This window comes from Dermochelys coriacea, chromosome 3, assembly GCF_009764565.3.
Source record: "Dermochelys coriacea isolate rDerCor1 chromosome 3, rDerCor1.pri.v4, whole genome shotgun sequence".
In the NCBI taxonomy this organism is placed as follows: domain Eukaryota; kingdom Metazoa; phylum Chordata; order Testudines; family Dermochelyidae; genus Dermochelys; species Dermochelys coriacea.
The window spans coordinates 192,922,102-192,947,794 of NC_050070.1; the positions used below are offsets into that span (position 1 = coordinate 192,922,102).

Below are 25,693 nucleotides of genomic sequence, written 5' to 3' on the forward strand. Positions count from 1 at the left end.
ACTATAGGGCTTGCTACACTGCCTCACAGTTCAGACTACCAAGGTGTGAATAGGTGTGAGCACTAAAAAACTGCCCTGTGACTCCCCTGGTGTTGATGCTTCAGGCACAAACTAAAAGGTTTCTAGTTTGTGTTAATGCAGTCCTGTTTTGAAGAGAACTACATTAATGTGAAGTAGGAACCTTTTAGTTCATGCCCACAGCATCCACTCTTGCAAGTGACTGCACAGCACTTTCGTGCACAATACTATTCACACCCCTGTAGTCCAAATATTGGTGCAGCACAGATGTAGCTTACTTGAAGACATTGGACTGTAGGTGAGTAACAAAAGAATGCTGATAGCTGACAATTTGAGTTACTTTTATTTACATCAGTGGCATGATCTTACCCTCAACTAAGTTAATGACAAAACTCTCACCATCTTCAATATGAGCAAAAGAAGGCACAAGGTGTTACCTTCACAGGATGCACTAATAATTACAAAGAAACACAAGTTAGTAAGACACATTTTATACTATAAATTAGTAAAATCTCTTGGTTACAATAGTGGAGAGTTCAATAGTTTGTTAGTAGCCATGACAAAAATTAAACTGCCCACTCTACCCACAAGCACCAGGGAGAGGAGATTCTATGGATGAAATCACTTCCCTGGGCTACATGTTAAAATTTCCTTTTGCTAAGAGCTCTGTTTGCTTTTCTTTGCTGGAGGCTGGTCTTCATTTCCCAGTCCTAGAAACAACTTGAATTGCTTTGATCCATTCTGTACGCTCCACAGGTGTGGCTGCTTGCAAAAAATAGTGGACTTCATTTGCTGTGATGATTTCAAATAGGTTGGTGTCAATGTCATGCTTCTTGGCTAACAAGTGGGGGGAGGAAAGAAAGTAACAAATTACAGACATGAATGGAGAAAGTTTAGCCCATGTTTACAGCATCTCTGCTTCTAAAACCATACTGGGATATCCTTCCTTTCTACCATTATCACTGACTCTGCCATTATTAAGAAAGACTTCTCAAATACCAAAAATCACATCCGTGAATAGAAGCCTCCCCCATGGAATCAGGAATAGGAACTACCAACACTATAGAATGAGTGTGACACATTTATCAAGTGCTAAGGGCCACGTCCAACCCTCCCACAAGTCACATCTGTGGTGTGGGCTGAGTGCAGCCTCCAAAATCAGCCGAGCACAGCTATCTGCAAAGAAAGGAAGCTCAAACCACCCCAGAGCGTGATGCCTCCATCCGTCCTTCACCCGAGGTAGCACAGCTCTCTCAGAAGTAAAGTACTGTCTCTAACAGCCAACCTCACTGTGTTACAAACAATCCATCCCTCAAAGGAGAGGAAAACTTATGGAGCGGCTGATAATGTTCCTTACAGGATTAAAACATGGTGGTTTGTCCCCCGTGAGCATTTTCCCTGGTTTCAGAAGAGTATGAGGTATAGATTGACTGACTGACTGACTGACTTTCTTGGCCTAACCTCTTTTGCTACAACACTTCCCCTCCAGAGCCATGGACTGCAGTAGCCCCAAAGTTCATGGGGCCTTGTGCAGATTACCTCAGCACAGAAGCCAAGTAGAGTTAGCCTAAGCATATGACCAAATATGCATTTCCCTAACCCCCTTTAGCTCAGTCTTTCTTCACTGCAGACAAATCAGGATAGTTGTGGAGATCCAGTTCTGGGATTAAAGCTGCTGACTTGATCCATTCATTCATGATTTGTGAATGGCTTATTTCTGAGCCAAGATGTTGTATGACTGCATCTAGATGTGTACGTGTATACTACAAACACCACACTGCTGTTTGTGTGCGTTTCCTTACCATCTGGTATGTCTTCGACAGCTGTCACCACACAGCCCCTCAAGTGAATCGCTCCAAGTGGATCTTCTCCCTGACAGGAATGCCAAACTAAATAGTCATGGGCATGATTTAAAATCCAACATGTCTGCTTCTAAAACTGTCCAGATATCTGACTGGAGCTCTTCACTGGAAGCGGGGATGAACGATGCAAAAATATGGCCCAGATCTATGAGAAATGGGCACAGTGGGATGGGGCAAATCTGCATGCAGCTGGGGGAGCCCCTTTGGAATGCAGGCTCCGCTAAATATTTTGGAGGATCCATTCTGAGCTCAGTGTGCAAGAAGAACATAGAGATTTGTACAAAGTGCAAAATTTGGATTGACTGGGCCCTTCCTTCACTGAATAGAAGCAACGCACCTACAACATTCAGCCAGCAGATGCAGTTCCACTCAATGTTGTTTGAGAAGGGGGCTTGTTCCAGAAAGTCCTTCTCTACAGAAGGACAACCACCACCACAGACATGCTAGGCCAGATTCTTGTTTACACTCTAGCTCTCTTATGCAGCTCAGGACTGTGGCTGCAAGTGGCCAGGGGACAATTCTCCTTGTGGAGAGAATTTCTGCTGGCACAAACCTGAAAGAAGCATCTCTTGTGCCCTAACACAGGCACATTCCAGCAAAGGGGCTGGAAGGGTAAGTTGTCAGTGCACTGCAGGTGTGGCAGAGCAAAACTCCTCTATGCTGCTCCTTGCTGGCTCTAGGCCACCCTGACACCGCTAGGGCTTGGCCAGCCTCGGATCAAACAGACATAATAGGCACCTTATTGGACCCATCCCTGCACTGAGCTCAGATTCAGGGAAGCATTGAGCCCCGGGAGCCAAATTTATCCCTAATGTAAGCAGGTACAGCTCCATTTGAGGCAACTACTTATATTTGGGAAGAATTTGTCCTACTGTAATTGTACAAGAGACAGAGTATCCTGGCTCAGGCTAACACAGAAAATATAACCGTAAAAAGGCTGACTGTATTTGATTAACTTGTTTTCTTATGGCCTAACAGATTTTAGTCTGGGCATGTAAACAAAGGTGTATTTGTGACGCTGGTAAATCAGGTGCCAGCTCTTGCCAAGGCTGTAGACATCAGCTGAGCACTGACAAATTCATAGCTGGAAACTAGACCAACTCACCTGTATGCTATAAGTCTAACACCTAACTTGAACAATACTAACAATGTGTTTAGTGTTTAGACTCTATATAAAATGCTTGTAAGTTGCTGCATGCATTAATCTTACTTGTAATGTCTGTATCCCTTGCTACAGGGATATTCTTTATAATTGTAAGAATGTCTCCTCTGAATCTGTGACCATAGGCAGGAAGAGTGTTTTCCTTGTCCTTCTTGAAGGGCAGGGAAATCAAGACTAAATGGGCCATTTTACTTTGTTGTTTGCCCTATCCACCCATGAAGAAGTTATGTGCAGGAACACTTGTCCCATCGGTATATAAAGATTCTCATAAGAAGGACTGATTATCTCCTCGCTGTTTAGACAGACATTCACAAGGGCTGGAGCTAAGAAACAAAAGCAGATATCCCCAGGATCAACCTGGGTTAGCCCTAAACTACATCTGTCACCTTTCTGAACCTAAGGTTATAACTCATTTGTGCTTATGTTGCCTGCTTCAATCTGTAAATAACTCATTTCTTTCTTGTAGTTAATAAATCCTTAGCTAATCCTATAGTAAACTATCAGTGTGGTCTTTGGTGTGGGATCTAAGGTACAAATTGATTTGGGGTAAGTGACTTGTCTCTTGGGACCGGGAGCAACCTTAATATTTTGTGATTTTTTTTTTTTTCTTTTGGTGTAAGTGTCCATTTATCACCAAGTCCAGCTTGCCTAAATGGCAAGAGACTGGAGTACCTAAGGGGACTGTCTGTGACTCCATGGTTAGACTGTTACTGTGATCCAGGAATTCACATTTGTTACTGGGGTGGTGAAATCTAATTGTAGAACACACCACCAGTTTGTGTCTGTCCTGCTTTTTGACAATCTGCCCTGAGATTGGCACTCCCAGTCATGAACCTGACAGTACTATTAATGTAATTAATCACTGGCTAAAAGGACAGATTGGCACTCATGGCTGCCTCTTTTCCAGGGCCAGGAACTTTCACTCAGCCACACCCAACCAGCACATGTATAGCCTGATGTTCTTTGCTTATCTAAAGAACAGCTACAGCTAGTCAGAAGCAGCACAAGTACTCTCCCCATACACACATGCTGCCCCCCTCCCCAAACACTTGCAAAGGAATATTCCATTCATCAGTCCAACTGGAGATCAGGTGTTTAAGGAGCCCTTGAATGATGCAGGTAAAAATATGGACAAAATCACTCACCCCAGCAGGATCATAATAGTGAAGAAATGCAGGATCCTCTCTTAGGACAAACTTTCTCACTTTCCAGTTTTTCCTTCGATGCCCCTAAGCAAAGTTATAAAAAGTCACCTAATACTCTGCTTTGTTTTAAAAGGAATCACACAAAAGAATAGGAAAATATAGCTGAAAAACTAATGTTTTGGCCTTGATATACGGGTGCCTTCAATGAAGGAATTTACACTAGATAATGTTTTCAAAAGTACCTAAGTGAATTAGGCACCAAAATGAACTTAGGCTTGATTTCAAGATTTCATTTAGGCACTTCTTAAAATCTTATTCAATATCTAATTCGGTAGCTAGTTTTCCTGCCTTTACAATAAGAAACTCACACAGTATTATCCACTTCAAATAGATCAGCATTTGTACCAGCCATAACTACAGTCTTGAAAAATGGACATTCAAGCCAGAAGCAGCAACAGTGGCCTCTCACAGTCCACTGTGACTTTGAGTGGGATGATCAAAACCAGACTAATATTAGTCAAAAGGGGCTATCAGGCATTTCCTCCCACTATTTCAAAAATATTTCAGTTTCTCAAGTAACTATTGCTGTTAACAAGGAAATTCTTTACTCATTAGGTATGGGCCAACAGTGGTGGGTGTGGAGAAGTGAATAATGACAGAAATGTGGTGAAGGGTCACATCCTTTTAAATAAAAGAAAAGGAGTACTTGTGGCACCTTAGAGACTAACAAATTTATTAGAGCATAAGCTTTCGTGAGCTACAGCTCACTTCATCGGATGCATTTGGTGGAAAAAACAGAGTAGAGATTTATATACACACACACAGAGAACATGAAACAATGGGTTTATCATACACACTGTAAGGAGAGTGATCACTTAAGATAAGCCATCACCAACAGCAGGGGGGGGAAGGAGGAAAACCTTTCATGGTGACAAGCAGGTAGGCTAATTCCAGCAGTTAACAAGAATATCAGAGGAACAGTGGGGGGTGGGGTGGGAGGGAGAAATACCATGGGGAAATAGTTTTACTTTGTGTAATGACTCATCCATTCCCAGTCTCTATTCAAGCCTAAGTTAATTGTATCTACTAGGCAGCTCTCCAACACCACTTTCTACAAGCCATTACCCTCTGATCCCAGTGAGAGTTACCAAAAGAAACTACAGCATTTGCTCAAAAAACTCCCTGAAAAAGCACAAGAACAAATCCGCACAGACACACCCCTGGAGCCAGGACCTGGGGTATTCTATCTGCTACCCAAGATCCATAAACCTGGAAATCCTGGACGCCCCATCATCTCAGGCATTGGCACCCTGACAGCAGGATTGTCTGGCTATGTAGACTCCCTCCTCAGGCCCTTCGTTACCAGCACTCCCAGCTATCTTCGAGACACCACCGATTTCCTGAGGAAACTACAGTCCATTGGTGATCTTCCTAAAAACACCATCCTAGCCACTATGGATGTAGAAGCCCTCTACACCAATATTCCACACAAAGATGGACTACAAGCCGTCAGGAACAGTATCCCCGATACTGTCACGGCTAACCTGGTGGCAGAACTTTGTGACTTTGTCCTGACCCATAACTATTTCACATTTGGTGACAATGTATACCTTCAAATCAGCGGCACTGCGATGGGTACCCGCATGGCCCCACAGTATGCCAACATTTTTATGGCTGACTTAGAACAACGCTTCCTCAGCTCTCGTTCCCTAATGCCCCTACTCTACTTGCGCTACATTGATGACATCTTCATCATCTGGACCCATGGAAAAGAAGCTCTTGAGGAATTCCACCATGATTTCAACAATTTCCATCCCACCATCAACCTCAGCCTGGACCAGTCCACACAAGAGATCCACTTCCTGGACACTACGGTGCTAATAAGCGATGGTCACATAAACACCACCCTATATCGGAAACCTACTGACCGCTATTCCTACCTACATGCCTCTAGCTTTCATCCAGATCATACCACTCGATCCATTGTCTACAGCCAAGCGCTACGATATAACCGCATTTGCTCCAACCCCTCAGACAGAGACAAACACCTACAAGATCTCTATCATGCATTCCTACAACTACAGTACCCACCTGCTGAAGTGAAGAAACAGATTGACAGAGCCAGAAGAGTACCCAGAAGTCACCTACTACAGGACAGGCCCAACAAAGAAAACAACAGAACGCCACTAGCCATCACCTTCAGCCCCCAACTAAAACCCCTCCAACGCATCATCAAGGATCTACAACCTATCCTGAAGGACGAGCCATCGCTCTCTCAGATCTTGGGAGATAGACCAGTCCTTGCTTACAGACAGCCCCCCAATCTGAAGCAAATACTCACCAGCAACCACACACCACACAACAGAACCACTAACCCAGGAACCTATCCTTGCAACAAAGCCCGTTGCCAACTCTGTCCACATATCTATTCAGGGGACACCATCACAGGGCCTAATCACATCAGCCACACTATCAGAGGCTCGTTCACCTGCGCATCTACCAATGTGATGTATGCCATCATGTGCCAGCAATGCCCCTCTGCCATGTACATTGGCCAAACTGGACAGTCTCTACGTGAAAGAATGAATGGACACAAATCAGATGTCAAGAATTATAACATTCAAAAACCAGTTGGAGAACACTTCAATCTCTCTGGTCACTCGATCACAGACCTAAGAGTGGCTATACTTCAACAAAAAAGCTTCAAAAACAGACTCCAACGAGAGACTGCTGAATTGGAATTAATTTGCAAACTGGATACAATTAACTTAGGCTTGAATAGAGACTGGGAATGGATGAGTCATTACACAAAGTAAAACTATTTCCCCATGGTATTTCTGGCCCCCACCTCACCCCCCACTGTTCCTCAGATATTCTTGTTAACTGCTGGAATTAGCCTACCTTGCTTGTCACCATGAAAGGTTTTCCTCCTTTCTCCCCCCTGCTGCTGGTGATGGCTTATCTTAAGTGATCACTCTCCTTACAGTGTGTATGATAAACCCATTGTTTCATGTTCTCTGTGTGTGTGTGTGTGTGTATATAAATCTCTCCTCTGTTTTTTCCACCAAATGCATCCGATGAAGTGAGCTGTAGCTCACGAAAGCTTATGCTCTAATAAATTTGTTAGTCTCTAAGGTGCCACAAGTACTCCTTTTCTTTTTGCGAATACAGACTAACACGGCTGCTACTCTGAAACCTGTGATCCTTTTAAATAGTAGATGCAGTATAACAAGGAGAGTACAAATGACATGGCCAGTAAGTACTCCTGCTCCCTGCAGATGATTTGTGGCATCATTCACAGACTCAGACATTCAAGTAGTGTATCCATGTTATCTATGCATTCATCATCATCATGATGACACCTCTCATCATTTGTTCTAAACACCAAATAGAATTAGGGAGCAGAAAAGGTGACAATAAAAGGGACATTTCTGTTGCAGTTCCTCTGGAGAGAGGACTAGGGATTCTTCCTAGACAAAGAAGAGGCATTATACCACCCAGCAATGATATCCAACTACCTATCTTTTTTTGTTTTTTATAGAGTCCACTGCTCTAGTACCTAGAGCTCATTGCAGTATCCAGTTTTGTCAGCAGAATACTACACCAGTGAAGTCAATGGGGCGCTGGGTGGGTGCTGTGGTCCGCCCCCAGGGAGTTCATTGCAACATTGGGGCCTCAGTGTCTCAAAGGATATTGCTATGAACAACTTTGTAGCAGCTAAACCTGTATCCCCAGAGGACGTGGAGGATGTAACAGATCTGTACAATTCTAGCTTCTACATTCCATGGCTTCTGATAATGATAGGTCACTCCTAGAAGCACTGGCTACTTACCCTACCTGCAGCCCTACCAAACCCCGCTCCTTGGAACTTATTTGGCTTACCCATTTCTATAATTGAAATGTGCATGGGCTTTCATACATGTATAGAGCATGTCACATTGCTCCAGGACAGGGCATCATATTTTAAATGTTGGCCAAAGTAAGATTTTTGGTTTCAGTCAGTTAGCTGGGGATGATCAATACCTAATATCTTACACCCACCCTGGTGTCCTTTGTCGCATTGTGCTGCTGCACTGTGTTAATGTCATTGAAGAACCCTGATCCTGCCTGACAGTTCTGCTAGTATTCTGATTCCCGTCGTGTTCCTTCAGGGGTGTCATAAGGAAAAGGTTATTACAAAGAGGGAGAAAAATTATTGTTCTTAACCTCTGAGGATAGAACAAGAAGCAATGGGCTTAAATTTCAGCAAGGGCAGTTTAGGTTGGACATTAGGAAAAACTTCCTGTCAGAGTGGTTAAGCACTGGAATAAATTGCCTAGGGAGGTTGTGGAATCTCCATCATTTGGGGATTTTTAAGAGCAGGTTGGACAAACACCTGTCAGGGATGGTCTAGATAATACTTAGTTCTGCCTTGAGTGCAGGGGACTGCACTAGATGACCTCTCGAGGGCCCTTCCAGTTCTATGATTCTATGAAAAGCTATTGTAATTAGATTGTATATTGTGTATAGAAAGGAAGGTATCCTGGGGAGAGTTATTGTCTCCCTTTCACAGAGAGGGATCAAGTAAGTGGCTTGTCCAGGGACACATAGGAAGTCTCAAGCAGAGCTGGGATATGACCCCCCAGTTTGCCAGGCAGTGTGGTCTAGCAGATACGGTGCTGTATAAAGAGACTGGAAACATGGGTTCTAGTCCCATGTGTTCCACTAACCTGCTGTGGCTACCCCCACACAGTTTTCCTGTCTTGTCTCTTCAGATTATCAACTTTGGGGGTCAGGATCTATCCCTCTCTATATGTATTTATAGCCCATCGCATGATGGGGCTCCGAATTTGATTGGGCCTCTAGGTACTACTATCACGTAAATAACAGTAAACCTTGTTAATTCAGACAAAAGTACCAGTGAATCTCAGCAGAAGGCACTTTTGTGCAAAGTGAGGAGGTTCAAGAACATTCCGAGAAAGATCACAGCTGCTAAGTACTCATGTAACACCCACCACCTTGGCCAACACACTGGAGATGGAACCATCTGTGTCCTCCAGAGCTAAAAGCACAAACTACTACAGCCTGAGCTAAAGCATTGTTGCTAGGGATTAGCCTAACTCATATTTTCTGTGGATTGACACACGGGGGGCCTGTAACACACACTCACAATGTGCTACACTCAGATGGCCCAGCTTAGTTCCAAGCTCTTGAGAAACTGCTGGATATATTTTTATTCTTGTATTTCGTTTACTTCATTCCTGTAGTAAAACAGCAGAACGAGTGAAATACTGACCTGCTTCAGTAAACAGCCCTGTTTGACCACTGTGCCTCTGAACTCTTCCTTCAAGACCAAGTCATCATCACTAGAATTCCCTTCACAGAAGAACCCACTGTCTGCCTGTATGAACACAAGGAAGAGGACAACCTTCAGTTGTGCTGCTAGGATTTGTTTTCCTACCGAAAGGAGGTCAGCTTGTGCTTGTCTTATTATTTGCTAGCCATGAGGCCAAAACAGCCCTTCTTCTGGAAAATCTCCCGGAAAAGCCAAGAAACTTTGAGTTTCAGCCAGCAGAGTTCCCATAGAGTCATCCATTGAATGTTGGGGCCAGGGGCATAGGGCCAGGTTCTCTGTGGGATTTTCCCATGGATCTCAGGATATTTGGAGAAAGCTGGAGCATTGTTCTGCGTCTCAGTGCCCGTACACTACTCCCTGTTGATTCCTTTCTTTCCCCATGATAATAAGGTTCCCACCATTCCAATCAGTGACTGCTCCAAACCTTCCCTTACAACGACTTTCAGTGTGCAGAGTGGAACTCATATAAGTGCTGACACAGCCAATTTCCTGCAGGCTTGAGAAGGAAGGATGCCAGTGAAAGCTACCATCACCTGGATCCGCTATCCAGCCATGCCCATTCCCTCCTCCACAGGCATTCACGAAATTTGGAAAAAGCAGGGAATGCTGCTGCCTACACTTAACCCCCTTTCCACCAACAAGAACTGGCCACTGGGGTCCATATTCTTCACTTTTCTATTCCCTCTGTGGGGTTTTGAACCAGCACTCTCTTTAGTTGTCTCCAGATGCCTGCAATATTTGCAAGTTTCACAGCAACCCTGCAATCAGATCAGTGTAATGCAGTTTACTGAAACATTGCACAGTTCAAAAGATGCAATTGCAGAGAAATAGAGTTATGTGGCTCATAGATAACTATTACGTTTTGTACTTCATGCAATGTCAAGTTAAATGGTCACATGTTGTGATACTGGGCTTTCTTGATGCCCTACTTGCATGTATTAGAACGGGGAAAAAAGCTGAAATAGAATGCAAAGTGTGAAACCGGTGTGGTCCAAGCACAGGCCTGGGAGCCAGGAATTTGACTGCCAGCGTTGCCTTGGGCAAAACACAACTTTTCTGCCTCAGTTTCCCCATCTGTAAAAATGCCCTACCTTTATAGGCACTTTATGGGGATAAATGGATTAATGGGCCAAATCTGCAGTCCTTACTCAGACAAAACTCTTATTGATGTCAAGCTTTCCACCACAGATGTGATTAGTGTAAACAGAACTTATAGGAGCAAGAGCTTTTAAACAACATTATTTAATAGAAACAATCATTATTTGTTAATGTGACTCAGTACACCAAATGACTTTAAACATTTATCTAACATGAGTGGTATTTCATGCTCTTCAGATAACCAGCTTATGTCTGTAGTACCCTATTAAATTACATCCATCAAATGTATGGTTACCAATCTAGCTCAGCTGAGACGAGCCAAGGTAAGGCGGGAGGGTGGGGTGGGGAGTGAAACAAAATATTAAAGAAAGAAGCTTTTCTGCCTGCTAAAGGTTGGCTGCGACCTGCTCCTGGTGTCGACTGAGTCACGTCCGGTGACTTTACTGACAAAAATTACTTTGTAACACTTCACTCCTCTGAGAAACTGCAGAGCAAGTCCAGACCTGTGATCAGTGAACTGGATTCTTCTCAGGCTCATGTATCATCACCAGAAATGTTAGCTAAGTTCCAGTTGCAGTATTTCTATTCCTGGTGAGGATGTGTAAGCCAGAAAGAACCCAGCTTGACTTTCAGATCTCAGATTGAGTTTACTAAGCTGGCTGCTATCACAACCAGTTTTTTGTTTTTTGGGTTTTTTTTAACCATTATATTGGGCAATTTCATTCTGAAAGCCAGAGAGAGAGAGACAGAGACAATGAACATAGACCTCCAGGACAGCAGTAAGTCTGGAAACCCATGTTCAAACTTTGGAAGATAGAAGAACATGCCACAATACTCACAAAGTAGTAATAGGCATCAGGTAGATCAAGGAAGGGGGTGTCTGTCAATCCTTCAGCAGCACTCTTGGAAGTGTCCCCAGCTGGCTGCAGGTAGCCTTCATTTAATAGGGAAGAAGCTAGCATGAGACCCTCCTTGCGATTTCGGATAGCGTTGTTCGACACCAGCCAATCAATCACACAGCTGCCTAGTCACAAGATAATAAAACGAGATGTGTATTAACAGCCATTACCAAGAAAATAACCATGACAAGACCTGTTAAGCATACAGAGGCAATTGGCCTGCTCTCTGTGTTCGTGAATCTGATATTTTAAATGACAAATATGACAGGCTCATCAGGGTATGTGGCAGTGTACTCTTGCTGACCCACACTGTTAGTGCTGACCTGCTGACTCATGGTGGCAAGGGTAGCTCATTAACTGTACCATAGACAGAAAGGAAGTGGGAATAGTCAGGGGAGACAGTGTGGAGCTGATAAGTCCTAAGTGAGGAATCCTAGGAATAGCCAAGCCTGAAAAAAGAGATTCTTTTGGAGTTACTTTGTTAATAAAGCAGTACCCCAGGGAAGGAGTGAGTTTTGACCCTTTCCAGCACACTCTAGACTTTGTCTTGGAGCAGGATGGGAGCCCTGCCTACTCACAGGATAGCTTTGCTGATTGAAGCCAATACTGCCCAGTACCCCTTTAAGAATATTTCAGTGGCATTAAAGATTTCATGACACTGTGGATGAAAAGAGCTGCTTCAATTCTTTCCTCTCTCTGATCACATTTTAGAACAGGCACAATCTGTTCCATCTGTAACCACCTCCTACCAGGCCTATGGCAGACACTTCTGAACACTCTCTACAGAAACCCACTTTCTATTGATGGAGAAAGCCTTCACTAGTTGTTGTTCTCTGAATTTTATAGGGCTCTGGCTGGGCTCTACAAAGCTCAGAGATGCTGTGGTGTACACCCCCAGTGTCATGACTTGAGCCCTACTGTATATTTCATTGCCTGGAGCACTTTAAATGGCAAATGGGGAACAAGAGCTTGTTACCTGTAAAGCAGTGATTGAACACTTTTTTGTCTTTTTCCAGCTTCAGTTCTTTTATTCCTTTGTCGGAATCCTTCATTGAGAGATACAAGGCGCTGTGTGTTTTTTAAAAAAAAAAAACATGGGAATTGTTAGCAACTAGGCAGCTTTAACTATCTGGTATAATAATGTAGTCCTCATTCTGTACTGGGGAAGTGCCTCACATTCTCCTGGCACTGTTGCCTCTCCAACACAACAGCTTACTGGGCTTAAGCCCAAGGAAGACAAATGACTGCATGGAGCCGAGTACTTTTGGAGGCCTCCCCAGCTAACAATCTGATTCTTTTGCTGTCTTCAGCAGCAGGCCTGGACAGGACAGGCCACAAGGCTCAATATTCCACTTGGGCAACAGAACAAGATGGGAATCGATAGTGTGATCAGAGACACAACACACTCCAAGCGCTGTAGCAAAGCTTCACAGAATGGCCTTCTTCCTGGACATCCCTCCTTGTGTTAAGATCCTCCTGCAACTTCTCCCTGTCCTGTGTGGGAACTGGAGGATCAAAACTCCTATGAGTTTGATTTACTGACAATCCTCATGCTTTAGGAGGCCCTGCAGCAGCCTCAGCAACTCATGGTCTGATTTCCCTCTTCCAGAGCACTTTTTTGCATGATCCAGATAGCTCCATTGCTTTAGGCTCCTGAGTTGTAGAGCCAGCCCTCTAGCAGAGGAAATTAAATTCTCTGGGCCAAGTCCTGAGGTTCTTGTTCAGTTGTTGTTCGGTCCTTTGTCAGACAAATCTCCCACTGAAGTTAGCCTAAGTTCAGGACTGGGCCATGTGCAATTTTGGCTCCCACCAAAGAATATCCTCAGCACAGCACAGCATTGTATTTATTTTTCTGGAAGATCATATTCTGAGACAAAACCTGTTTCCCTTAGTTTTCTAAACATTAACACATGGATGCCATATTTCCTTGCCTTCGCATATCTTTTACTTCTCACTAGATTCAGGTTCTCTGACAGGCCGCTTAGTCTGGCACGTATAGCTAGTAGAGCAGGCTGGAGAATGTTCTGCATGGAACCAAAACTTTTGAACATTTTTGCAAAATGGAATAGTATTGAAACATTAGGGTTTTGATTTAGGTGTCTCGCTCGCTTGCTCGCCCTCTCCTTCCCTCCTCCCCCCGCCCACCCCATCCCCTGAAGTGAATGGTGCATCCACCTTGGACTTCAGAAACCTTCCCATCAAAAAATTGTTGAAACCAGTACTTTGAAAATGTTCCAACCAACTCTCATTGCTAGCCCATTTCTGCAGTGCTTTATGCTTTGGCTTGGTCCTAAATTTATGGGTTCTTGATATACAGTAACTGAAATCTGGTAATTATACGAGTGGATTTAAGGGGAGTTGTTAGAGAAACTGTAAAGACTAAACTAAAGATTAATAAGCAAGAAACCAGAGATGCAGAAACTCCTTCCTTTTTCCTATGTCTTACTCTCTCAATCATCATCATCTTCTAGAGCTTAATTAATCTGTTAGGGCATGTAAAACATACCACATGAAACATTACATGATTAGGTTGATCAGAAAATAAGGTTTAATGGAATTATCCTGCTCTTGTAGTGCAGTTCCCATGTCTCGGCTAATTTCAATGGAATTTGAGTTTTGCCCCAGTTGCAGTAGAACTGGCCAGAGGAACATCTAGTCACCATCTCCTCTCCTCTCCCTGTTCTCCACTCCTATTACTCCAGTTCTCTTTACAGTGGCAGCCTGGCTAAGCCAGCAGATTCCTTTAAAGCCAAGATTTTTAAAAGTGACTAGTGATTTTTGAGTGCCTCCAGTGCTGAAATACCTTGAAAGATGCCTGATTTTCAGCTGGCAGGTGTGCAGCACTTTCTGAAAATTGGACCCCTTCAAAGTGTCTCCAAGCTGGGCTCCCAAAAAACAAGGCACATAAAACTAATGGCCAGTTTAAAAAAATATGAGCATAAAGGTTATGAGTAATAAACAAATCTAAATACATCCTTTAATTATTATTATTTTTATGATTATTATCCCATCTTCCCTTTCCCCATCCCGCTGCGCACTTGTTTGGGTCACCCACTTGCTACATCTTGTTTGTTAGGGGCCATTGACATCAATGGGAGTTTTGTCATTGACATCAAAAGGGCCAAGATTTCACCCTTTCATTTGTAAGTTCTTTGGTGCAGGGACTGTCATTTACTCTGTGTGTTACAGAGCCTAGCGCAATGGCCCAGAACCCAATTCAGGGGGCTAGGTGCTAGACAATGTAAATAATATTAATAAGTTATTTTCAAGGTTGTGGTCTATTTTAATAATGGAAAAAACTTACAACTATGAAGGACCATTACATTCAATCACCTAGACTTCTTTTCTAGGCTTTGCTGAGCTGATGCGTACAACTGTAAAGTAGACAACTCTGTGGTCCTTGTTAATTCTATTGTTACTTGAACCTTCAATAAGTGTAATTCATTTCATTTGAAATCAGTTTTGGATCTCACATTGCAGCATCCAAAATAGAGCTGCTTGCCATGCATCCTATTCCCTGGAAAAGTTTTAGCATTGCTTTGGGATGCTATATGTGCTGTTATGTTTCAGTGGTTATTGTACATATGTTTTATGTTTTCAGTGGCTATTGTACGTATGCTTAGTCATCATGATTTTAGAAATGACCCTCCAGTGAGCCTTATTGCCTAGGAGGTGGTCTTCAGCAATTACAGTTGCAGGTCAGGGAGACAGAAGACCACCCTTGCCTACATGGTAGTGAATCTCTCCCAAAGAACTCAGGTTGATGTTACATTATCTGGCTCTAATGTCTACTCCCTGCTGATGGAAGGGAATAGAGGAAGAGAGACATTATACCACACCTCAGATTGATTGTTTCAGGCAGCCTGATGGACTTTCTGGTGGATTTTCTGGTGAATCTTTGGCCTCCCTCGATGCATTGAATAGCCGCCTTGATATCCCGCACCCAGGCATCTCTCTCCTCAAGGTAGGCGGCTTGGAAAAAATGGTCCTGCTGTTTGGCCGTGGTGAGCTTGAAGACAAACTATAACAAGAATAAGGATTTTTAAAGGTGTCTTTATGTAACCAGTAGGTTACAATTACACCAGCATCAACAAACTGTCCAGCCTCACTTAGCAGGAGCTAAGTATAGTGTCCTGAACACATGATTAAAGCAGAAACACTCTGAAGAGATAGGTAAGCAGACAATGCAAGTAATCAGCTCCTTGTACTGTTACAGACTGAGCATTCCTGACATTCTTGCCAGAGCCAGATTATGTGGTACTGAAATAACTAGTCAGGTGCTATAGCTACTCTATAGGTGCAGAGAAATCCTTCCCCACCACCCTGTGCATCTATAAAGTAGCTGGAGAAGATTCCAGACTAACACTCAGAGTACCAGATGGAGGGTTTGTCTAGCATGCCCACCAGTGCACCACAGCCCCAAAGAGACATAGGGCCTTATCTTGAGCACATCAACCTCACTGGGAAGACACCCATTTGTGTCAATGGGCTTTGGATCAGGTCCATCATTTGCTGCCATAAGGAATTTTAGATTCTAAACTTCAATATTGTGTGCTATTAGCAGGAAATAATAGTAGAAGAAATACGGTGCCTTTTGAAAGGAGCAGAAAGATGTGCAACAGAACATACTCCCCTGAGCCCATGCAGGCAGGATAGCTCAGGGACCTTCTACACAGCAAGCCTCATTTCACGTCCCCACCATGAATAGCTCAGTAACAGCAAAAGCAGTTTTTGCCCTAGACTTTTATCTGCCTTTAGGAACGTGTAGGGCTAATTTTTAATGTAGTTACTATATAGTTACTTAGGTGTCACATCAAAGGGAGAATAGATCTCCTTAAAGCAGAGTTAGGTAGAAGTAATAACATCAGTTTGAAAAAACTCAAGAGTGGATTGTTTAACTGATCAATTTAAATATTTGTTCTGGTCAATGTTCCCAAGAGATATTAACCTGATGGTCATCCAGCAGTATTCTGTAGGCATTTCATCAGTCACTCAAGGTTTTCCATTTCCTCTAAAATTTGGTGTCCCATAATTTAATTACAGAGTAAATACAATGGATGCTCAATCAGATTTATTAATAACCATCTAAATGAAACTGTTACATTAATGAACAGGCAGTACTGTATGCCCTTGAAAAGAAAAGTACAGACTGAAAACTGCACATCTAACAGCTAAGTGCAGTGAATCTACTGAAATGTAATTAATATACAATAGTAAATGCCATAGTAAATCCACTGAAATCTACCAGTGTAGTCCACTGAAATCTACATGTGTAAATGAGAGAAGAAGGATGGTACACTGGGTAGGGGAGTAGGCTAGAACTTAGTAGACCTGAGTTCTGTTCCTTTCTACATCACAGATTTGTTGTGGCCCTTGGCAAATCACTTAGCCTTTATGTGCCTCAGTTTCCTACCTCTAAAAACAGCGATAATAGCCTGCCCTACCACACGGGTGTTATCCGGCTAAATACATCAAAGATTGTGAAGTGCTTTGAAATCTACCAATGAAAAGTGTTATATAAAAGCTAGCTAGTAGATTTAAATGGCACAATTCTAGACTTTCAAAATATTAATCTTTGAGATCCCAGTTGTTAAGGACCAAATTCTGCAGTCTTAAAATTGTACAAAAACCCTATTGACTTCAATGGGGGAAAGATTCCAAGCGTGCAAAGCACTAGATGATCATAAACTAAGGCTTGGTCTACACTAGAAAATTAGGTTAGTTTAATTACGCCAGTCAGAAGTGTGAAAAATCCACTCTCCTGACCAGTGTGGCTAAGCCAACCTAAGTCCCTGTGTAGACTGTGCTAGGCCAATGGAAGAATGCTTCCATTGACCTAGCTACTGCCTCTCAGGAAGGGGGATTACCTACACTGACGGGAGACTCCCTCCCATCCGCGTAGGTAATGTCTACACTGAAGTGCTGCAACAGCGCCGCTGTTGTGTTTCAAGTGTAGACAAGCCCTAAATCTAAACAAAAACATAATCCTCTCCTATATGACATCACTCCCAGGCCTCAATGTACTCGCCTCCAGAGCAGTGGAATAAACAGCCACATCCCAACACCAATATACAGTACATGTCAAAAATAACAAGCTAGTCTGCTACAGATCCCTGTATGGAAAAGTGTGGTATGCAAACTAGCACACCACAGTATAACATACAAAGTTAAGGCAGGCTCTTACCAAATAGAGAATCGATTACCATAACCTGGAGGAGAAAACTAGGAGACTCAATGTACACGGTGCAATCCCAAAGAGGAACAGCTGTTCAATTAAACAGCTGAGAGTTTGAAACAGAGACATTTTCTACTCCCATGTATAAAATATGAAGGAGGATGAGAAAATTATTTCCTAGATTGTCAGTAGTGATAAGACCTCTCATAAGAAAGCAATGAAGAAAAATCTGACATATCTTTGAAAGGAGAGAAACAGCAGAGATAGCACCATTATAAGAAATAATGTGCCACCAAACCAGGATCGTCCATAGTGGTGAATGAGTACATGGGATGGCCTAGATCTGGGGTTCTCAACCTTTTTCTTTCTGAGCCCCCCCTGAACATGCTATAAAAACTCCATGGCCCAACTGTGCCACAACTGTTTTTCTGCATATAAAAACCAGGGCCAACATTAGAGGGTAGCAAGTAGGGCAGTTGCCTGGGACCCCACATCACAGAGGGCACCAAGTAGCTGAGTTGCTCAGGCTTCAGCTCCAGCCTGTGGTAGTGGGGCTTGGGCCTCATGGTACATTCCCGCCTAGCGGGGCTTTGGCTTTCTGCCCTGGGCCCGAGACAGTCTCATGGGGGACCATGCTTGGCAGACCCCCTGAAACCTGCTTGCGGCCCCCCAGGGGTCCCAGACCCCAGGTTGAGAACCACTGGGCTAGATAATATTTAGTTCTGCCAGGAGTGCAGGGGAGTGGACTAGAAGGCCTCTTGAGGTCCCTTCCAGTCCTACAATTCTATATTTCTATGATTCTGTGATATAAAAATCTCAAAGCACATGGTAAAACCCCATTCAGGGCAGATTTTTCCTTTCACATATTAGCAAATGCCAAAAAAGAATATACTGAAAACAAATAAAGTGTGCTGCTAAGCTACTGAAGTTAATCAATGGCTTTCATCTGCTGATTTGGGAAAGCATGTCTATTCAGCTTTCAGAGTAGCAGCCGTGTTAGTCTGTATCCGCAAAAAGAAAAGGAGGACTTGTGGCACCTTGGAGACTAACATGGGGAAACTCAGGGCTATTCCAATTCTTTTTATGGGATGCCCTCCGTGAGCTGCTCTGCAAAGCTACCACAGGATCTGGCTGATTTAGGGGCCAGGAACTGATCTAAAGACCATTGAAGTCAATGGAAAGAATCCCACTGACTTCAGTAGGCTTTGGATCAGGTCCTGACCAGGACATTTTATGTGCAATGGCCCAAATCCTCACTAATTTTTCTTCCATTCTCTCTCAGGCAAACTGTCAATGACAAGACTAGGGCTTTGCCTGAGGAAGGACAGAGAAACAAATTCAGTAAAAACCTCAAGGGCTATCCATGCAGTAGCAGGAATCATGCTTTTTGGACGTAGCAGATTAAATCCAGGCAGCATGCTTACTACCTCTGAGGGCCTGCTCCAAAGCCCAGTGAAATCAGTGGAAAGATTCCCTTTGACTTCAGTGGCCTTTGGATCTGGCCCAGAACACACCATTCATTCTGAAAACATGTATGTTCCCAAAGCAGGAGAGACATGTAGCTTCTAGCATGGCACTATAACATCTGCACTGGGCATGAAACCAGTTTTCCTTGTGAGCTATAATTCACCATTTCAATACCTCCTGGTAGAGAATATGGAGTTGTGCCAATGGAGACATGTTAGTGCTAATCCAAAAACACAGATTAAAAGCAACAGAACTAACCATTAAAAAGCTTAATGTATTAATTAATTAATGTAGATCTTTTCTAAGGCTCCCATCCTGTTCTCTTGTCATATGTGCAACCAATTATTACATTTTCAGACTGTTTGGCTTTCTCCCCTATTTGAAAAACCAGGTGATCCATCTAAAGCCAATTAAAAATTCAGTCTGTCACTAACCCATAGTGCACGAATGGCAAACCTTTGGGGACAAGCAGTTAGCAGAAAAGATGACTTCTCCAAAGATTATACTGGAAGGTGGAGAGTTCACAATCACTGCATCTCACGAGCACCCAAATCACACCTCTACCCATGAGGGAAAACCCCTTTCTCCCCCTTCTGTTTCAGGTAGCTGGTGTATCAGCCATGTCTCTTTAGCCATAATTAATTTATAATTCCCCCAGCTCTTAAAAAAGACCCTTAGGGTATTTTATAGCTACTGGAGACTTGTTTCACATTCAGTCAGCGAGACGACACCTCCAGCAGCAGAGTGCCCCATTCACATAAGGCTACATCTAACTAGCTTGTGAGATGTGACAAAGGAATATCATTAAACATTTTGTTTCAGCCATCCAGGGAGGAAGGAGGGCCCAGCCATTGGAACACTAGCCTAGTCCTAGACTTTGGTAGGCCTGAGTTCAATTCCCTGCTCCATCACAGACTTCCTGTGTGACGTTGGATGTGTCACTTAGCCTCTCTGTGTCTCAGTTCCCCATCTGTACAATGGGGATAACAGCACTGCCCTATCTCACAGCAGGATTGTGAGGATAAAAACTGTAAAGTGCTTTGAGAGCTACTGATAAAAAGTGCTGTGTACATTATATATGTATAATGATTATTCAGTGGCTGTAAAAATACTCACCATCCTTTTGCCAAAATCCTGACATGGGCTATTGATAGAGCTTCCTTTCAGGGGGATCATTCCTTTGGGACTGTTGTCAATCTTCTTCTTATAGAATTCAATTCCATCGTCTAGGAGCACTACCCACATTGGCTTCCAGGTGTTAAACATACTTCCCTGCAGTAGATCAAATAAGCCAGTTATATGACATTTTCTCCGGTCAAGAAAGAGACACTTTTAAATGCCCTTCCAAGGCAGATCTATCATAACCCCCGTCTTGCTCTCCATTTTAAATCAATGAATTGTTCTCTTTCTACAAACATTATTACCTCCTCCCTGTAATCCCACTAACATGCTTCTCCAAAATTGTATCCAACAAGCCAACCTGCATTTTTTCCCTGTATCAGTGAGACTTTATTACACAGACCAATGCCTTTTTTTAGATGTTATTTTTTGCAATACTTTAAACAGCATTCAAAATTTCCACCCCTGGCTGGTTTATAGTTTAGGCACTGAAATGAAGGCTTGATGCTACAAGATTGTAAGCACCTTGGGGCTCTTTCTGTTCTGTGTTTGTACAGTACGTAGCACAGTGGGGCTCTGTTCCATGACTACATTGGATGCTACAATAAGACAGGTAATAAGTAATAATAATAATTAATAATACAAGTTGCTGGGGCTTTTCAGTTCTCATTGAAGACAATGAGAGGGAAGGGTGTTAAGCACCTTTCTGTATCAAGCCCTCTGTGGATGGATCTTCAGAGACCCACAATACCCAGAGAAGTTGATGGAGCACACAGCTGCTGAGCATCTCTGGGAAATCATATACCTAAATATGGATTTAGGCACTGGACTTGAGTCACCCAGTTTTGAAGACTGTAGTTTGCACAGAAACAGACATGAATTATTCAGATAGCCCAGCTCTACCATTATTGCTTAACCGTTACCAATATTTTGTCACTTTTGTTGTGACCCAAACCATTACCGGAAAAGGAAATTTCATCTGCCCATATTAAAGAAGACGAATATTTGGCTCTAGGGTTTTATTTCAGCTTTTAAAGCTCTATTTCCCATTACTAATGCACAAAGATGATGTGTGATTTGTAACTAGAAGTTTGGATGTTTATCAAGGGCCTGGTGCTACGTGCATTGAAATCAATGGCAAAACTCTCATTGACTCTCACAGTGCAAGACCAGGTGCTGCATGGACTTTAAAAATCAATCTTGGAATTTTATACACCCCTATCACTGTTGCGGGATATGCTCACCAAATTTTCAAAAGTGACCACTGAGTAGAGATGCCTGAGTCTTTGGGCACCCAACTTGAGACACCCAGGGTCTGATTTTCAGATGGGCTGAGCACCCACAGGTCCCACTGAAGAGCTAAAGATGGAAACCCAAAAATTAAGTGCACGAAATCACAGGCCACTTTTGAAAAAGTTGACTTTAGTCTCTTTGAAGAGGAGACTGTAGCTTGTTATGTGCAGTCTGGCCCTGAGGCAGAGCTTGAGTTACTGCCACCAGCAGACCCCAAGACAGATCACATCCACACCAGGGAAATTCTCAGGGGAGGCTTCCACTTCCTTTGTGCGTGTGAGGCAGAAACTCCCTCCTGCTGCATGGAGGGTACATTTGGATTTGTTAGATTTGACAGCTGCATGTCCTGCTGCCTCATTTAAATGTTGTTTGTCTGTGTCAGCAGATTGGACAAGAATTTCTTTTAAAACAAAGCATTCCAACATAACATCCTCCCCTCCCCTGCCCACCTGAACCCTCAGAAAGCTTGCTGTATTCTGAATCAGACATTAAGTTCCATTGCGGAGGGGGAGCTGATTATCATGGGACTTTCTGTGCCTGCTGATAATGGGACTTTCTTCCACATCCAGTACTCTGTTGCAGAAGCAATATGTTCCTGGTATGGAGAAGCTATGGCTCAAATAATAGCCCTTGGGTGGGCTGATCTCCTCAGTCCAGGCTCCACAGAGATCTACAAAAAGAAGAATGAAACAGGCCACCACATTCTGGCTAATATAAATAAGTGGGGAGAATTTAGTTAGTGTGCCAAGAGCCAAATTGACTTGCCAGCTGATTTTCTGGATGGGGAATAAGTCAGAGTCAAATTAGGATGCAAAGTTAAGATCCATGACTTTGAGTGGCCTTTTGTCCACTCTCATATCTTCACTCAAAGTGGTGCCATCCCCAGTACTTTTACTTATAGGCAAATGACCATAGGGCTTGGCAAAGACCAAAATCTGCCCCTCTTACACAATGGGGCTACTTGCACAGCAAGCTATTTGCTCAGAATAGAAGACTCAGGTCCATAGTCAGCAAACACAGAGATGACAGGGAGGGATAGCTCCGTGGTTTGAGCATTGGCCTGCTAAACCCAGGGTTGTGAGTTCAATTCTTGAAGGGGCCATTTAGGGATCTGGGGCAAAAATTGGGGATTGGTCCTGCTTTGAGCAGGGAGTTGGACTAGATGACCTCCTGAGGTCCCTTCCAACCCTGATATTCTATGATTACTCAGGAGATAAAGGCGAGCAGGATTTGGCCCACAGTCTCTTGAAACTAAAGAGAATTATTTCAGTTACCCAAAGACCACAGTTAAGATAGTTGTTTCCCAAATATCCCTGCAAGATGACTAGTAGCTTAAAAAGCGGTTCATGTAACACTCTCCTGCAACTTCCTCCTAATAGAACTTCTCCTTTCCTTGACATCTGTAGCACTGAATGGCTAGAAAATGATTATTCTCTCCTGCTGGAAGGTAGAACCCACAGAAATTCACAACTTCTAAACTACCAGACTTAAAGATACAGGGTCAGGTCCTTGGCTGGTGCAAACTGGCACTGACATCAATGGGGCCATGCTAGCTGAGGATCTGGTCCACAACAATATTCATAGCTGATAACAAGGAATGAGGGACGGAAGCTAATGGAGGGTGGCGTGAGCACACCCTCCATTTGGTTGTGGATGTGAAGGGCCCACCTGTACCTTTGGGAGGACAGACATTTGCCTTTACTTTTTAGGAGGCCATTACTGAAAAGCCTCAACTGAAAAGGATCACAGAGAGGAGTCAGAGATGAGACAGATAGAGGGCTTGCTGTCCCAAAGTTAAACCAGGAGTGAACCAGTGCTACGACTTCCTTGGCTGAAGGTGCTCTGTCGTGGGATGCACAGCAAATCTCTCAGTGTCTGTCTTTAGTATACAGCACAAGTCCTATTGATTTCAACTGCCTTCTCCTTTATGGCCATCTCCACCTCTCCAGTACACTGGCATTACCCACCACCAGGGTGAAGCTCCCTGATGCAAGAGAGAGAGCATTCTCAGGGGCTGCCCCAGTGTAATAACGCATTCCCCACTCCCTCAAACCTCTCTGTTTTCCTGCAGAAGTTACTACAGTAGAACCTCAGAGTTATGAACACTAGAGTTACGAATTGACCAATCCACCACACACCTCATTTGGAACCGGAAATATGCAATCAGGCAGCAGAGACCCAAAAAAAGGAAATATTGTACAGAACAGTACTGTGTTAAACAGGAACTACTAAAAAAATAAAGGGAAACTAAAAAAAGATTTGACAAGGTCAGGAAACTGTTTTTGTGCTTATTTCATTTAAATTAAGATGGTTAAAAGCAGCATGTTTCTTCTACATAGTAAAGTTTCAAAGCTGTATTAAGTCAATGGTCAGCTGTAAACTTTTGAAAGAATAAGAGTTATGAACATTTCAGAGTTATGAACAACCTCTATTCCCCAGGGCTTCATAACTCTGAGGTTCTACTGTATGGTGACCAGCAGTGATATACCAAGGCAACTGGCCCAACAAAAAGATTTTCTTTCCTTGAGTTACCCATCGAGATGCAAGGACATGTGATTTGCACCCTGTACTCCCAGGAGCAGCAACACCTAGGCAGAGATGCACACCTCTTACATGGCAAGAAGTACCCCGATGTCTTTCACTAGGGAAGGACAGCTAAACTCCTCACGGGTGGAGACTACTTGGGACTTCTATGGGATCAGCACATTTCTTGGGTGTCCTGCTCCCACCTATTCCCCAGTTGGCCCCACCCACTTAGTGTGCTGCATTGGCCAGCTCCAGGCCCTCTGGTGTAGTATGGATTATGGGTAGCTTGCTCTACACTTTGTGCCATGGGGATGGCAGACTGTTTCTGCTAGCAATGAACCTGGCCCCCTGCCTCCTTAGGATTTTAACAATGCCACTTCAAGGTTGCTTTCGGTATTTACTTTCTTACATTTACAACAAAAATGAAAGAGCCGAGGTGAGAGATAGGGAAGAAGCAACCCACCAGCTCAGTTCACCAGGAGCAGAGCTCTGGTCTCACACAGATTAGGGGCTCCACCAGACCCAAGTTCTTCTCCTGGGTTGAAGTCCTGTGCAGCCAAGATGCTCTGTAGGGCAGAGATCCTCTAGCCAGAGTTTCTCAGGGGGGTCACAGCTGCTTAACTAAACAGTTTTAAGCTAGACTGATCTCGCAAGGGCACTTTAGCAGAGGTATGCCCTTATGATGTGGATCCCATGGCCAAGAATCCCTGCTCAGAGATGCAGAGGAGCAGCAGCTGCTATTCCAGACCAGCTCCTCTGCTGCGGCTGTGCCTTACACCCCACTCCCTACCTTCAGGCTGGGATAGGAAGTGGGTCCTGTCTCACCGGCTCCCCCAAAAGCTTCCCACATGAAGCCCATTTACTTGACTCAATGGGGTGTGTTCATTTCATTGCATTTTTTCTTGGTAACAAAGGAGTCCACTTTCCCAGAAAAACTTTTAACCGCAGGGTTTACCTGAGGTTAAACCCAATGTAAAGCCCAAAGAATCAGCACTATAAGAGAAGTAATGAGGTGGAAATTTGTTCATAAGATCTTTTTGTCTTACACTAAACAGTGACATGGTACATTGCCTAATTGATTGTTATAGTACAGAATCATATACCCTCAAACTGGGCATGAGTATTCAGCCAAATTTCTTTGGATCTGTGTTTAGAATGCTCCATTAATACATATAAAATGTATATTATACATAGAAAATGAGTTTGCCTTATTTTACAGTAGACTGAGAAGATGCAGTTGCTACTCAGTGTATATAGTTACAAGAAAGTAATGCTGTATTAATGCCCTGCTTGAGGAATTGGTTGATCACTTGTTTGCATTTTTCATGAAAAATAATGCAGAAAACATTTTTTTAAAAAGCAAAATTAAGTTTCCCCATCTGCTCAATTGGTGTCAGCCCTAACACTTGCCCATAGCCTGTTTAGAATTGCCCACCTACCTTCTTAACCAGGTAGCCTTCTCTTATTTTCTGTGGTTCTCGCTCCATGCTCAAGCCAATCCCTTTTTCAGTACTGACAGCGCCGGCAGTTGCAACGTGTTTGACAAAAAAGGCTTTTGTGGGCTGCCTTTTCTACAGCTGTGTAACTTGTCGTA

At 43.4% G+C, this 25,693-nt stretch overlaps 1 protein-coding gene across 1 annotated transcript; it reads right to left on the reverse strand.

The window, feature by feature from the left end:
* Positions 1–342: 342 nt before the first annotated feature.
* Positions 343–25,693, reverse strand: PLEK (pleckstrin). Its single transcript, XM_038397075.2, has 9 exons — positions 25,539–25,693; positions 20,278–20,433; positions 15,359–15,540; positions 12,496–12,587; positions 11,460–11,644; positions 9,463–9,567; positions 4,188–4,271; positions 1,821–1,890; positions 343–855 (listed from the first exon to the last, which is right to left on the reverse strand). The coding sequence occupies exons 1-9, from the start codon at positions 25,584–25,586 to the stop codon at positions 716–718; spliced, it is 1,062 nt and encodes a 353-aa protein (XP_038253003.1). The 5' UTR covers positions 25,587–25,693; the 3' UTR covers positions 343–715.

Excerpts from the sequence above, each read along its gene's own strand:
- PLEK (XM_038397075.2), bottom strand. The coding sequence starts at position 25,586 with ATGGAGCGAGAACCACAGAAAATAAGAGAAGGCTACCTGGTTAAGAAG. Across the intron at positions 12,588-15,358 it reads CCTGAAACAATCAATCTGAG|CGCCTTGTATCTCTCAATGA; the intron begins GTGTGGTATAAT and ends AAAAACACACAG. Across the intron at positions 1,891-4,187 it reads ACTATTATGATCCTGCTGGG|GGAGAAGATCCACTTGGAGC; the intron begins GTGAGTGATTTT and ends CATTCCTGTCAG.